This window comes from Plasmopara halstedii, assembly GCF_900000015.1.
Source record: "Plasmopara halstedii genome assembly, contig: Scaffold_2680, whole genome shotgun sequence".
Classification (NCBI taxonomy): Eukaryota; Oomycota; class Peronosporomycetes; order Peronosporales; family Peronosporaceae; genus Plasmopara; species Plasmopara halstedii.
Genome location: NW_020189586.1, coordinates 519,897 through 536,448, shown reverse-complemented (window position 1 = coordinate 536,448; position 16,552 = coordinate 519,897). Strand labels below are relative to the sequence as shown.

The 16,552-nt window shown below is 44.0% G+C and overlaps 1 protein-coding gene across 1 annotated transcript; it reads right to left on the bottom strand.

Moving 5' to 3' along the window:
• Positions 1-18: 18 nt before the first annotated feature.
• Positions 19-852, bottom strand: PHALS_04834 (uncharacterized protein; the record flags this gene model as incomplete). The annotated part of the gene is made up of 1 exon (XM_024718682.1): positions 19-852. One exon carries the CDS (start codon positions 850-852, stop codon positions 19-21), a length of 834 nt encoding a protein of 277 aa, XP_024584056.1.
• Between the last annotated feature and the right edge of the window lie 15,700 nt (positions 853-16,552).

Here is a 16,552-nt window from a genome sequence, read left to right as displayed (position 1 = left end):
GTCGCGAAATTGCTTCCTTTAATTAAGTAGTGACGCGATATCATAGGCGCGCTTGATAGTGTTGAATGACGAGACTGATGCTTCTTTCGACATTGACAATAACTGCGTAACATTTTTCTGGTCATTGGCCAGTAACAAGAGAGTCTCGACAATATTTACATCGGTCGATGACGAACTATCTGAAGTTGAAGTTGAAAAAGTATCAGCTGGTGGCGTCCGGTCACCCGTGAGATGTACGGCACAATAGCCACCCTTCTTCGCACGCGCTGAACACCACGAGAGATTACAGCGGCGCCCTCCACCATGGCTGTAGCACAGACCACCGCTCTCAGAGCTACTTGTACATCCTGCAATGCGGCAGCGACGACCACCTCCGTGGCGCTTGCATAGATCACGACTGACGGCGCCATTATTACAGCCATTCACTCGGCAGCGCCTACCTCCACCGTGACTGTAACAGAAGCCACGACTGCGCGAGCTGTTCTTACACATTGGAAAGTCACATTTCTTTGGAAAACACGTGCGCTTTTGGTTATTATGATGCAGTGACATCAATTTGGTAGGACTCACGTCATTTAAATGGGGAAGAGGTCGGACCAATTGGTTGGTGGACTTGTCTTGATATGAAAACATCAATGTAGAGACAACTACAGGTGGTGGAGACTCCAACATCATATGTGTGAAAATTGCGGATTTCTCAGCTAATGCATCAGTCGTCGGTTGGAGCGTAGTCTTGATGAGCGGTGGAAGTGAGATCAATTTCTTTGTAGACACTGGCAGTGACTGCTGATGTAGGACATACTCATACGAACGATCTTGCTTCTGAAATTCGACTAATTGCTTTGTTCGCATAGCTGGCAAACTTGAGACTTAGTAAGCACTTCACTATGAGAAGATCGACGGCCTGTGGATGACTGCACACGTTTGCAAATGATGACCAAAAATTGAAAAAGAAGCTTTTAATGCGCATGTTGTGCCTAGGGAGAAGTCACTTAGTTTAACTATACTCTTGTTTACAGGTCTCTCGAAACTTTCTTTGCTTCAATAAACACTAGTTTTTATCACAAGACACAGGATCGGGTGGAAGCCGGTGAGATGTAGATGAGCCGAGTATAAAAATGACGACGATAAGTGAATATTTCTCAAGCATACGTAATGTGGCAAAAGCGCAGATTTTGTACCCACGTTACCTAATCTTTTATGATTCGTGTTGTGATGTGTGAATGTACTTTCACATCACACAGAATGCAGCATAGACATATCTAATATCAGCATACACCATACAGTTTCCTTGTACCCGTAAGATTTCCCATTGCACGATAAATTATAGAAGAATTGGTGTTGCAAATATAGAAATATGAATTTGTTGTTGGTCAATCAAAATGCTGGCGAAAGCGAGATTATTTGTCAAATATTTGCCACGAGAAATGCATTACACATTTTCTATATAAGATACTACTATTTTATATAACCATTCCCTAACTGGTTCTAATAAAAAGCTGCAGAACCTCCGATTAAGAATGCACATATAACTTATCTGAGATAGTTTTATTTATTGCACTTTAGTACAATTTCTTCCAATAAGCTTTAAAAGACAAGACCCCTTTTCAACATACGGTTTGTAAATTCACACACGAGTTTTGGCATCGGGAAGGGCCGTGTAGTTTCACGCAAATCGAAGGATGGACCGTTATAGTCGATGTATCCGTCCGCAAGATGGAGATCACGCCACTGTGATTATAATTTTATCTAAATTTGTACCACAACAACTGCAAACAGCTACTCACAACGCATTCTTGTAAAGCAATCTTTTTCTAGATTTGGGTAAAGGATTAAATTATGTAAGATCTGTTAGAGCGAATATTAATTTAAGCACAGACGCCAGAAGGGCCATCAAATCTTTTGTGCAATGATTCGGTGCTTTTTTTTGGACATATGTGGCTGCCATAATTCGCAATTTAGAAAGTCGGCGGCAAAAGCGTTTGAAACTGGAAATTTATTTGTTTTCTTCCAGCCTAATAACCAGCGAACCTAGCTCTTAATTAGTAAAATATATACACCTAAATGAGAGTCATGATAAAGCATAATGAAAACTCACCGAAATTTAATGGGTACGGAACCAACATACACATAACACGATTATCCCTCAAACTTAGAACGAAGCTTAGAAACACCATAATCAATTTTCGGTACGCACCGAAAAGGAGACGCTATGTATGATATTGAAATATGGCGTGCTCGACAGCAAACAGATATACTTTGAGCCGTGCCAATCTAGTCTTAATCATTGATATAACTCTCTTATTTTAGAGCAAACGAAGTACACAGACCTGGTCTGGCACCTGGTTTGTGGTCAGTGAACTAATCTTCCATGCGTCAGTTAGCGTGAACTTTAAGAATCAAATTTCTGCTGTACGAGGTGCACAACAGCCTCATTTGATCGATTTGTTAGTCATCGATCCGACGACCGTGTTTACAAAAGACTGCATTCGTTGTGGGATGAAAGTTGATATGTTCTCTGAGATGTCCTTGAGACAATAGGACAGGCTTAACAAGCTTCTGTGTTCAGTCAGTCGCGAAGATATTGTACAATAAGCGGTCTAAGGACTAGAAGCGGTTTTAGACCGTCCAAAAACAATCATTAACTACTATAATTTGCTGGTGAGGCGTCTTCAGGAATGCCTCATTAGGCGTCATGGAAGAATGGCCGAATTGCACAGCGAGGGCACTTTTGCCAAGCGTCCAGCCGTTCGATAGCAAAGAGGGGAAATATCCTCACTTGGATAAATAGCTTCAAACTGAGCACAACGGGTTGCGCCAGCGAACTTTGAACCAGGAGGCCGCTTGCAAGTATACGCGGTACTCTCGATGGACGAGAACTTTCATCATGGGAATTTCCCGAGCGCAATGGAAAATTACTAATGTTCCTGCCGCTTTATCAGGCTTTACCTTATGCAATCAAAATTGGTATGGAAGGGAGAGGATAAGCGGACTACCCAGGAGTTAAGAAATCGAATATTCGGGACTGCGGTGAAGCCTCTTACGAAAATGAAAATGGCCTATATATAGATGACGGCGTTTTGTACAGGTGCGGGTTCCGCCGAGACCTTCTGCGCTTATACAACCTCTTTTGAGGAGTCGGTGGGTGTTGCATTGAATTTGGAACATCACCTGGTCGATTCTGATGCGCTCTATAAGCGCGCCAGAGGTGATGGATCTCAGCCATGCTGAGTATAGAATGGTTGTTCTTTGGTTGCCAAATAGCGTTATGGTGTCTACTGGTGCTACGTTTGTGGCATTAGCTATCACTGCACCCCGTGCTCCTTCTTTTTTCCAAGTTGAGAGGGTCGAAGGTTCAGACTTCTACGCAGGATCAACTGACTATCCCGCAGGGAACGAAGAACTTCATTAAGCGTTGACGGAGGAAGTTCGTTGAGACCCATGGAGGTTGAAATCAGCGCACCTAGCACGTCTGGGGGCGATTCTTTTCGTGAGAGGCGTATCGACCAGTCCAGGATGATTGGCAGTCAATACCAATCTCGGGAGTTTTGAAGCCGTCAAAAGTTCTGATAAATTCAGAAGTGTCGCAGGATTAATGCGACATGTGGCCGTCAAAATGGTCAACAGAATTCGAAGGCATCGCAAATGCTATAATAGATGCTATATTCATGCGTTTTGTAGCTGGGTCACTAGTTGTTATTTTCAAAGGTTGTTTTGAGCATTCTGTAGATGTTTGAGACTATGACAGCGCGAACACTTAATCTAGATTTGAAAAGCAATCTCATCCTCGGTAGGTCTGGATTGAGCACTTTGGGCCGTGAATTACCTAGAAACCAGAAACACAGAGTGCCACGCACGATTTTCCTGTTGGAGCTTTGATGAGTCACGACTTTACATCTGCTGTATACTAAGAGCAATTTAGGCGCAGACAAAAAGCCGTCATAGCTTCAACGCAAAATGTGAAATTGCCCAAAATAGTTGGCAGCAATGATGCTAGAAGGCTAAAAAAGTTTGAAGGGTAGATGTATCAGTAAGCCGTAGTTTCTTGACCGTGTCTCCGAAAAAAAGAATAATTGCAGCTATTAGCTGATATATTCTGTGGGGCGGGAGACTGCGATTTGGTGTCGCGATTTCCAAGGTTAAATTCCATGTGATTCAGAGATGCGTAATGTTATGTTCTTCAGGGCACATCCGATTGAGAAAAGCGTCTTCAAGGTGCAAGTATAAAGGACAGGCACTGACTTTATTGAGAATGGTTCATCATTGTCACAATGTAGCGGTACTGCTTAGTGAGCAAACCGTGTATCACGCCCACCAATCGGGACAATGATTCTCCACAGGTATGTTGCGGATAAGTTTGTTAACTTATAAGCGAAGAAGCCGGGGCAGTACTGGGTAATGCAAGCAACCAACATTATCCAAAATAGAAGCCACCATTGAGCGTGAAGAGCCATCCTTAGAATGTGTACGCGAAGAGCTTTGGACGACGATGAAATCACCATTTTGGTGCGGTAAGAACCAAAAAAGGAGTTGAGCTCATCATCCGTCATATATGAGTCTTTCACTGAGATTCATGGAGAGAGAGTCGGAATGGCTATCTTCAAAGATAATACAGATCTATACATCTTTTGTTGTAAAATTATGACAATAATTCGCAAAGAATAAATAAATTGGAGTACGCATCATAAGCTTGACGTAACTCTTGAGCCAATATTGCCTCACACGTCTATGAGCCTCACGAAGAAAACAGCATGACACTATGAATTCCTCTTTCGTGTAAAGTATAGAGCAAATTTGAAGTGAGATTAAATTCCAAAATGTTCTGCATTCGGAAGACTATACGGCATGTGGCGTATTATGCAAACTTGAAAAGAGCTAATTGCATCAACATTATTTTCGGAAACAACAATTTCTAGAAAAAAGGAAGGTCAGCTCAATTTTGTTGTGTGATGTATTGAACGCGTTCAACCATTTGGCAACGCAGCTGTTTAGGCCGCTTCGTATTTCTAATCTCTCGATATTGTTGACTATAGTTGCACAGACACAGGAAATCTGCACATATGGAAGTCCAGATCAGATACTTGCAACTTGTGCTCGAACGTATGCGCTAAAATAGCAGTTTGCCGACAGAAAAAATATGTGCTTGGCGCCGATAATTTTGAGTCATGTTTGAAAGACTAAGCAGATACTCCAAAGGTACAAGCCATTGTAGATTGACCAGGACTACTTCATCGAATGATTTGAGAGCGTGGCTTGGTCTGGTATATAACATGCAAAAAAGGCTGCACGGCACAGCCCTCAACAATTCCCTTAACAAGATGTCGAAAGTGCTAGGACGCCGTCGAAGATGCGGCCTTCAGGGCTGTAGGAAAAACCCTCTAGCGTGCTCATACTTGGTTTTAAAGAATCAAGATTGATAATTTATCTTGTCTATGAAGCTCCAGCCTTGCCATAGAATGTTTTTTCTGAAATAATGCCATTGGGCACGAACGCATCATTGAGATTAAATCTTGTCAGCTTAGGCCTGCAGCAATAATTATATAGTACATGCTAAAACCCGAAAGGCTAAGTATGCTCTTGTTAAGTTCAAGGCACATTGGATTGGCTCGAAGGCGTTTGTAATCTATACTGATCAAGAATCAGTATGCACAGCGGAATCGTCACTACAATGCTCGCAAGAAATTACACAAAGTCTGTCCTTTATTTTTTATCATGCCTTAGAGTTAAAAATATAAAGTCAACTTGATATGGCGGCAGATGCACTTTCGCGACACCAGACTACGAACATCACATATTATAGTGGTAACGTTGTACATTGACGAGGTGATAAGCTCGGCGTTTGGATGAGACGCAACATGCGTTACGCTATTAAAGAAGCCCTTATAGCGACGTACCCACTTCACGTGCAGCGTGTGGCAGTAGTTGGTGACGCGAGACATTAGTACAAAATCCTGTATGATCCACACAAACCCTTGGGCATCTTTCTCGGTAGTAAAAGACATTTGAATTGTTGAGCATTATTTATTAGTGACCCAACATATACAAATGGGTAAGCATCCATGTTTGCATACGCCGTGGGGCTCCAATAGCCTTGAAAAGGAGCTTCCAAATACAGAAAACAGAATTTGCACAATAAACCCAGGCGTGGAACCTAGAGCCTCTAACAATTAATTGCGCTAAATATAACTAGGGGTAACATATATATAGAACTGAGTCTAATTCACATAAACCTAACATAAATATATTGGTCTTACTGTTTTTATAAATATATTACGACATAGGTCTTACTGTTTTATAACTATATTATGGCTTAGGTCTTACACCACGTGTTCCGCGATATCTCTGTCACGGAGCCCTATCGTCCAGATCAGTTCCAGAACTTTTGTGCCTAAGCGTTCTGCACAATCGCACAGAAGTGTTAAATGTATGTCTATTATTATACGTGCGTAAACTGTTCAACCATCACTACCAAGATGCGAATCATAGTGGGAGACCACACTGGGGGCTCACAATTAACTTGACTTTTTGAGACATCGCGCAAAAAGCGGGCGCTCTCCAGGTACGGCCCCTAAAAGCATTCTTAAAATGCCAGTCATCTTTCTTACGTATCGTCATAGTAGTTCGCGAACCACCGCAAAGTCGTGGTTCTTGCGGCCGACGACTTTAAAATCATTATTTGCAAAGTGCCCTACGTGTTCTCCAATGAAAGCGCTCATAGTAACCCATTAACAACGAACAAGGCAACAAAAAAAATTAATCTTAGCCGACAGCTGAGAAAATGTTAATTAAGGTCTACCTCTCCTTTGCATGAGTTGCGACACTATCCCTGTTGTTCAAAATTTCTTTTTGGGGAAGCCTAGAGCGACGTTCTACTCGTTCCTAACGATCTGAAATGGCTCAGTCTGCGAATGCAAGAATTACAACGGCTTTGGTGGGCTCATTCACGCCAAAATCATAGATTTGATACATCAGAAGTTGAACGCCGCGCTAGGGCAGATTCCAAATTCGCATAGAAGGAGGGCATGTTACGCGTAAAAGGATTAAAGCTAACGCTCAAAAGTCACCCCACGAGCGCCTTCTGACCCTTGAATCATCACCCCACAGGAGTACCGCCTGCGCTTATTGGAGCAGTAGTCGAATATTTCTGTAATCTCATGGGAATATTACCCTGAATACCGAATACTGGCGAGAGTGCTGAAGTTTAACGTATTCTTTTTGCAATTTGGATAGAATAAAGGCCTTTTATCCGTCTTACAACTTTGCAAGCCAGCATCTGTGAAGTAGACATACGACTGATACGTCTCTGAATGCTTGCTTTCACAAAGTTCAGAAAGCGATATGGACATCGAGGCAAAATCCAATGAATCAAGCTTTTACTGCTAACAGCTCAGTTTATCGCCATAAATACGATATTATGGCTGCGGGCCATTTTGAATTTGGGACAAAGCCAGTCTGACTTTCTTGTAAGATGAGCTTTGGGCTAGGCTTTCCTACTCTCTCTTACAGAGCCGATAACGACTGAAGATGCGCTACGTCATAAACGTCGACGAGGCACATTTGCCAGAGTGGGACTTCAAACTGTCATGCGTTCTCAAAATGATAAAGTTCTTAGCAAGAAATCAGATACCGCTTACGGCCTTGGTAATCTGCTTGTCGACCATATGACCCTCAAGAAAGCTACATCAACTTAAGAATTACCGAAAAAACTGATGGATTACCAAAATTTTCTCATAACGTAGGCCAAGTGTTGATAACAGAAAAATTTCCGTGAAAAAATTCATTCACAGTCGGAATTTGAGAGCTTTATCGGTTATGGCGAAACATTGGCTCTCTCCAAAAGTTCTGGAGTGTGTACGATACTAACACTAGCAACGTTTTGGATTCACCCCCAAAGCTACGCCATCGTGCGTAATACCGAGGGCGGCACAAATCCGTATCGCTACTCTAGAACGGCAACTTAATTAGCTAATCGAAATGTGTAACGGAAATTGCATGTCGTACACACACTTTTCCGAGGATGACTTAGGTCAAATGACACGCCTCACCGCGTGTTCACTTCCCGTGAGCCGTTGATTCACGTAGAGAGGAGGAAGGTGAAGTGACATCTTATTATTACAGCCAATAGGTCTTTAACCTCCCTTACCTGATAAGCGCCCCCAGTTCTGATACAACAGAGCCAAAAAGGGATATACGATTATACAGAGTGTACATTATGTCAGATACACAAATTATGGCTCCACTCGCTATGTGTAGGAAGACCTACCCCATTACGGTTTATCCAGATTCTAGAAATATTTTTCACTCATTTTCGAATTCTTCTTCAGATTTTCTTCAGACTTTTTTCAGACACTTCTTTCTTCATTTTTTTTGGACTATTCATCTTCCTCTCTTCGTCGCGCTCTGTCCGAATTTCGCTAGCACAACAACCCACACGCTTGCTCCACATGAGATCTTCGTCACCATCGAACTTGGATATTGTTCCAATACCACATCTTTCAGCGTGTTTGCAGTATCGTGAGCTTGATTGTCTCGACGACTTTTACGAGTGACGTGGTGGTTCCATCCTAGTGTTCGACGAGTTCGTAAATCGAATCGGGTGCTCGACCGATTACTCGGGCTGCGTGTTTTCGCGCCATCGGACCGATTACTTGTGCTGGAGGCAAACAAAGAAGTCTGACGTATGTTCCTGCGTCCAACAATCCCATCTAGACAGTCGACATTCGATTCTGGGCATGGGTTCATGCGACCAAATCCGTGGACATCCACCGCTTGCAAGGCGCAAGCACCGCTACTGGCTTGTTGAAGAAGCGCGATATGCGCTTTTGATTTGCGCATTTGAGAGCGCAGAATCGGGTCCACTCCGATATCCATACTCATGTAGTGGCTCTGTCATTAGTCGGCTTCACGACAAGAGGGATAGAGGGAGAAGAGGAAGGGGTGGATTCTCTAAAGGGAGTCCGTCTACAAATCCGCGTAGAACGCGAGAGCGATATCGGGACAGACGAGACGAATATGAGTACGAAGCTTCCACGTATTCTAACTTCTTAAATACTCCAGCCATTTCACCAGGAGCTGCTTCCGACCGCGGACATTCTCTCCGCCACCACGTACTCGACGTGGTAGTATCAATTCTCTTGTCGATCTGAAAATGGGGGAAGTGGCACGAGCGCTGCCCCCTCTGCCTCTTAGTGGCTAACCCACAGCCTTCGTTCGCCTTGAAACTGCGTTTGACGAAGGTGGAGAAGCTTCTCTCGCTGAAGTTGATCGAGATGATCGATCGAGGGTCGTCGACACGAAAACGCGTAAAGGATAACTGACAGATCCTTCGCGGAGTTCACGATTTGCATGGCGCATGGAACTCGCCTGGAGACATCAGTTTCACCAATTGAAGCACACCCTGCAAGCTCTTCCGCCTGCTGCAGCTGTGACCTTTGATGATGCAGGGCCTCCTGCCCAATCATCTGGCTCTGATTCGGGCGTTCCTGATTCTTTTCGTCGCTCCGAGAGCGATACTGAGGCGACGACCCCAATGGGTTCAACCTTCGACCCTCGTGCCGAAGCCGCGGCTGTGAAGCCACTTTCAGATAAGACTGCGATTCATCCAGGTTGAAAATTGCGTCGTCGCGATGGTGGGGCTTGGGAAGCTCTACGTATAACGTCGGATGGGTCCTAAACCAGCTTGGCAGGTCGATAGTGTTCGCATTTTCATGCATGACACTAGCCCTTATGAGCCGATAAAGCGAAGTAATAGCTTCAAGCTTCCCTCGTAGTGGTTTCTCAAAAACATCTATCAATACGTTTTGGGCGATCAAAGTTGCACTTTGCTTGACACTTCCATCCCTCATAGTAGAAACTACATGCGCATCATGCACGTCGGGGCCAGAGTTCTGTGTATCCACAGCATCCACAGTACTTTTCTCGGATCCAGTAAGAAGCCTCGCGCCAACCGATTTTTTTCCCTTGGGGGCGTTCAAACCGACGACCTTTATAGCGTCCGCAGTAATCCTAATGCGCACGCTGTGTCTGTTGCCGACTCGACAAAGACACTCTACAGTTCCGGGCAATATGACCCGGCTTACCACAACGGAAACACTTTACATCGTTGCGAGGATGCCCATTTCCTGGTATGGAAATGCACGAGATGTCCATTGGCTCTGGGCCATCACTTGTACCGGTCGACTGGCATACTTGCCTTGGGACGAAGCTTAAAATTTAATGAAAAATCTGATTAAAACAATTCAAGACATTGAACTTGGCTTCTTTGATGCTGAACTCTTCTTGCATCACACGGTTGATGACATCATTTAGCGCATTGGGATAGTTACGAAACAATTGATTCCGGATTGGACCAACATTCAATCCCACCATGAACGTTACAACCAATTGGCTCGTCGACAATGCTCGATACCAGCACGCTCTGCATACGAGTGTAGGTCGTAACGACCTTGACAAAACTTCAAAAATCGGCACGGGCTCGAAAATTACTATGGGGTATTCAATTGCCTACTTTAGCTCGACTGTGAAGTGCTCGCAGCCAGGAAATGCTTAGATCGGCTAAACGCTTGCCGTACGCCCAACGCTTCGCACGATCCTCAAAATTGGATATTGCGCACAGCACTTGTTAAAAAAGGTCTTGCAGTTGTCTTGCAGTGATTGCTGCATCCAACTCAGAAAATCGTCGTGGAAGAGGCTGGTCCTCTCCACCACGGTACAAAGACACGTTCAGTTTCAAAGGCATCGTTCTGTACGAAGAAACAGACGTTGCGACCAACTTCCGCGATTCTATAATCTCACGATGCATGAAACTGACGGCTGCGTTATTTTTGTCATTTAGAGAAGATGAATGCAGTAAGCTGACTATTGCAGCCTCATCGATGATTTCTAGCATCCTCTTCAGTGCCATCCACTCATGTGAACATGAATGAGGGAACACTTCATTCGTCAGCACCTCAATTTTCGGTACTGATGGAACGAGTGGTATCCCAACTCCTTCCATGCCACAGGGACAAGGAAAATAGTATGGCTTGGACTGGATTTCGCGACGAGTTCAGCAGTCGCATCGTCAAACCAGAATCAAGTGTCGCTGGAAAGACCGCTTGAAGTGCTATCAGGTGTAAGAGGGCGCTGTTCACAAACAGACCCTCAGGCACTACACACACACTTGTGCGACGAAGAAGCGGTACCCGTTGTGGGGGAAGAAAGGCAGTCCCGACTTGGGGAGAAGAAGAATGACTTGAGCCTTTTAAGGCAAATTTGCAACTGAATTAAAATAAGTTATGGTTTATAGCCAAATGCAACACACTCCAAGGACTCCTAGAGGTTTTCCTGATGCGTAAAACTAGGGTGTACTGATTGTGAACCTCACAAGAAACCGATACAAGATCTTGAGTTCACGGAGCTTGAATTTCAATTGAACTTCAACTTTCGTGGAAAGTCATCAATACTAGGGACTGACTTACGTCACCCAACAGAGACACGTCGGTCTCATCACCAGTACAGACCCCCAAAAAGGAACCAGTATTCTCTATCACACAGAATGTTTGTGACTTCATTCTAGAAGTTACGTATCCATCTGGAATACCATACTGCAATTTTCTTTTATAAATTCCCACAATGCATACACAAAGTACCTTCATGTAATGACTGAGTGGAGCTCATTACAAAACCAGAATTGCGCATGCGTAACTAACTACTTTAGACAATTCTTGGAGATGAATTGGTGTACTTACACGAAGTATATGTACCTGATGAACCCATTATGTGGAGACTTCTTTCGCGCTCTTCCTGTCCACTTTGAGGCGATGAGCCGTGAAGTGGATACGGTTGACAATACAAGCCACACTGTTGTAGGCGACTTCAACGTATTTATGGACGATGCCTAGACCAGACTGCAGTGAACAGGTCTCAGTTAAGACGAGGTCAAGACGAGCTCAAGGATTGGCTCAAACACTGAGTTTAATTGATACGTGGCGCTCACGGGACTATACCAGTCCTTCGCATCAAAAGCGATTGGATTATCGCTTAGTACGGCCGACCTACTTCAAGACAACCCGGTATCAGTCCAACACGTTCGTGATCGCAAGTGGCATAATGTACCAGTTGAGCTGTGCCTTGTCTCAAAGCCTGTCCAACGCAGTAGACATCAACCCTGGAGCCCGACTTGGCTGCTGCGGGACTTGCAAAAGCATCAGTATTTAGCAACTTCAGTTTGAAAACTGGCCTACCGTATCAAGATGTTTCCGGGTGCAAATCCCGGTTGCCTTCTTGACGAGCATAATCGAGCAGACTGCATATACCTTCGACGACGTTGGAGGGAACGTAGCCACGGAGACGAACGGACGATGGCCGTGAAGATAAGAGCAGTCAATGAAGCTGCCGACTTGGTCAGCGTCGTACCGACAGAAATGGCCAAAAAGCGTCAGAACGAGTCAAATTTGACCTAAAGTCACATCAAGATGATATGAAAGCACGTAACAAGTACATAAGTTTGCAGCTGACTTAGACTCGAGTGAACGTACAACCAGCTACTTTTCCCGCTCACCACAGTCAGATTACCTTCGATCGCCAGCCACGGAGCTGACTAACGAAGATGGCAAGGTCACAGATGATCAGCTGTTTAACATCGGAAATATTGGGGTATTATCTTCCAGTTCACATCTGCGGAGTTATTCAATCAGAGATCTTCATCTAATTAGCCACTTGGATTTGCTACATTTTTGCATTACACAAAGTATAGGTTGTCAGCAGGGCAACAAGCTATGCTTGACGCTTCAATCACGGCAAATGACTTAGACTGGGCAATTATGGTATCTCAAAAAGTAAATCTCCAGGTGCAGATAGTTTACCGATTAGATATTACAAGCTTAACACGAATCTGAGCGTAAGCATTTACAAAGTGATAAACAGCACTCAGTTGGATAAGGAGAAAATGACCAAGTTTCAAGGAAAGGTCCACCTGTCCTACTATACAAGTCCGGTGATCGTACTATACGCGGCAACTATCGACCACTTACTTTTTCAACCTCGACGCCAATCTAGGACCAATGGATTTACAGTGGTGCTTGAGTCAAGTTCTACACTCTATCATCTACGCCGACCAAAGTGGCTTCGAGCCAGGACGGTCTATCCGTCACACATTACTTTGCTTTCAAGATTTGCAAGAAATCTGCAAAACAAATTATCCGGATGCATTTGCAGCATTCTTGAATTTGTCAGAATATTTGATAATGTTCTTTGGCCTGATTTGGATATGGTGCTTCACCACTTCGAATTTAGTGCGACTTTCCGTGCATGGATGAAGACTTTCTACATAGAAACATTTGTCAGTTTTCTACTTAATGACTGACCTGGTGACTTTTTCTTATTGGGTGAAGGTGTAATACAAGGAGATCCTTTATGACCTGGTTTCTTTGTTGTTTCCATAAAACCAATGATGAGCAAAGTTATCTTCAAAAGGCGTACCTGTCGACGGTGTAGACACGCCCCATCTGCTACTAGCTTTTGGTGACAGCTCCACCAGAATTTTGTTTAATCTCGACGACACCGATCAGTTTCTCGGTCATGTTCAAAACTATGCTGACACCACTGGTTTAAGGCACGATAACTCCAGAAATAAGCTCGCTGAACTACGAAGGCGAACTGAAGTCAAAGTGTTGACACCGTGGAGAACAGAACGGCTTCTTGGTGCGATATGAGGTGCCACTGTTATACCGAAACAACGATACAGCGCGGTAATCAATAAGATACAAGCTCGGTGTACGTCTTGAAAATTTCGTGCAAGAACGCTACGAGAAAAGAAAGTTATACTGCAAAGTATAGTACGATGGTACAAGGTGTGTTTTCCTATGACACATGTACCTATTCTGAGGCAAATTGGCATTATAATACGCAATTTTGTCAATCCAAATGACACAAGTGCGTCCTCGGCTCGCCCCGGTAAAATTAATAAAGACTGGATATATAAAAGTGTTAAGAAGGGTTGTCTTGGGCTTACTCTACCAGAAGACCTCATTGACGCCATCACATAAAATGTATACGCGACGGCATTGCAGCCACCGTTGCCACTCGAACGAGCCTCGTTGGATGTCACCATGTTGGCTCTCTTTATTATGACTTTACTACGATTGGGAGATAGTCTCGACATATTATATTCCAATATGAAAGGATATTACTGGAAAGATCTACCTGATTACTGGAAAAACACATTTACATAGCTCACGCGGCACAACCAATCGGAAAATGTTCAAGCAAACAATGCCGGTTTGGGACAGCTTTCATTTCGCGTTTGAGAAGTCAAAGGCACCCTTCCGCAGTGTTAGTCCAGATACATCTGATAAGCTTATCGCGTTAGGCTTTAATCGGCTTCATGACTTTGTGAACATTAATGGAACTATCGCTACAATAGTTATGCTAAGACTACTACTTAATGCGGATGCCTTCGCAAGGTCTAGTTCATTTACTCGCTTTGTGAATGATACGATGCGAAGGCTCAACCTAATTATCCCAGGAGATTCTCCATGCTAGGACCATCACGATCATACAAGATAGAAGCCGCTTGCTATGCATTGAGTCTCGATGGACAACTTGTTGTTAATATGGATACCGTGACTTTGTTAAGTCGCTGTTGAAGCCACAAACATATACAAGTACTCCCTACTAGCCGTTGCGACAACTTAACTTTATGACTGACTTGACGCCTACCCCTAATATGTGGACTTCGGAGTACACATGGTATCGTTCTGTTCGTCCGGTTTTCTCGAATGTTAAGTTTTGACTACAAAATAATGCACTGGGATTCGATACAAGTTCAAATAGAGAACGGAAGTCAACATATCAACCACTTCTATACATGGGTGTATAGAAGTCGAAGACGCTAACCACTTGTTTTAGGATTGTTATGTGGCTCGTTATCAATGAAACTATTATCTAGAGCCTTTTGATGATTTCATTGAAGGAGACCTCGATCGGACTTGGTGGTATTTGCAAATGTTTATCGACTTAGGCCTACTGCAAGTAAGCTATCCGGGTTTTGCTATTCCAGTGGTACTATTATTCGTTGTTATGTTCTACGCGCCCTATGGCTAAATCGAAACAAGAAGCTACTCAACGCCGAAGTAAACACTTCGGCAGGTTTTGTTTGTAACCATGCTCGTGCTTACATTAAATTGCATTTCGCAAGCTCGAAGGAGTTGCTTTAAAGAAAACCAATGTCAAGTTGAAAGCACTGATCTTTACGACTAAATACCACAGGCTCATTGGCTATGGAAATGGACTTGGCGGTTTAAGTGCTTTGATCACTATGCGTTTTTACATCAATTATACTTTTGGCAGTCTCGCTTACATGCAACTTCACAAGGCACACACAAATGAATACAATAACCAAAGGAAGTGAAGTGGTCTTCACGCGCAATATAATGGATTTTGACATCGACTACAACCAGCCGTTCAGTAACCCATTATGGCAATAAAGAACAACTTCACGACAGCACATGCAATACAATTGATTCTACAATATCTATGGAGCGGGACTACCGAGCTCTTTGCATAGAGGAAGCTGAGCAAAGGTCGCCAACCTTACGTTCTTTACAAGTGCCAGTGAAAGTGTCGAGGATCGCAATCCGCTACCTTCAAGTTCTTAGCCAAGATAAGGACGCCCTTTCGTTCAAAACTGAATTTGCATTTGATTGTTTTAGTTGCGGCAAAGCCGCCGACATCTAAAACCTTAGTTTTTCCTGATTTATTAAGTAATACCTATTTAAAACAGTAAAAGCTAAAAAATATGCATTACTCCTGGCAATCCTGCCACTTGGTGGCTTTTTGTAACATTGTAGTCACACAATGGTGTGACTGCTCCAACTTGCGTAAGTCACACCTATGGGCGGTCACACAAGATGGTGTGACCTTTTCTTTCCTACAAGGGTATGTGTAACTTCGTTACTTTCTCCCCCATTGAAATTGTGAATATTCACAATTCACATTTAACTGTCCCCTCATTCGAGGCTCGCGTGTTTGGGATACCGTTACGTTCTTAAGAACAACCGTAAACATTCTCCGCTCAATGAGCCCTGTGTTTATGATACGCAAAACCCAGTCTAGCTGATTCGGAGGGCGCCTGCGGACAAATCGCTTCTTCTTCTTCTACACAGGGTGTATCTCCGGATAGTACGTCTGCGGCTTCACGGAAAGCACATCCCAAGACCTCGGCAAACGAACGTAACACACCACGCCCGTTCCGGGCGACGAATTTCCTCATCGAAGAGTTGGAGGAAGTCGACTGCGATTCGGATACTCCTTTCCGAGCAAGAAAAGACGAGGAGGATAAAATGCGCCAGCGGCGCGACGTGAGCCAAGCTCGAACCTTGCGGACATCATGTCCGCTCCCCGACCTGTAGACTCCCGGGGGAAGTGGTCTTGTTAACAATCGTGTAACGGGGTTACACGTACCCTGGTAACAGGGGTGTGTGTCACACAAGATGGGCATGGCGTAACTGCACCCAAATAAGAATACGGTATGTGGATGGGTAGCCGGTAGTTATGCATGTATTTAGACTTG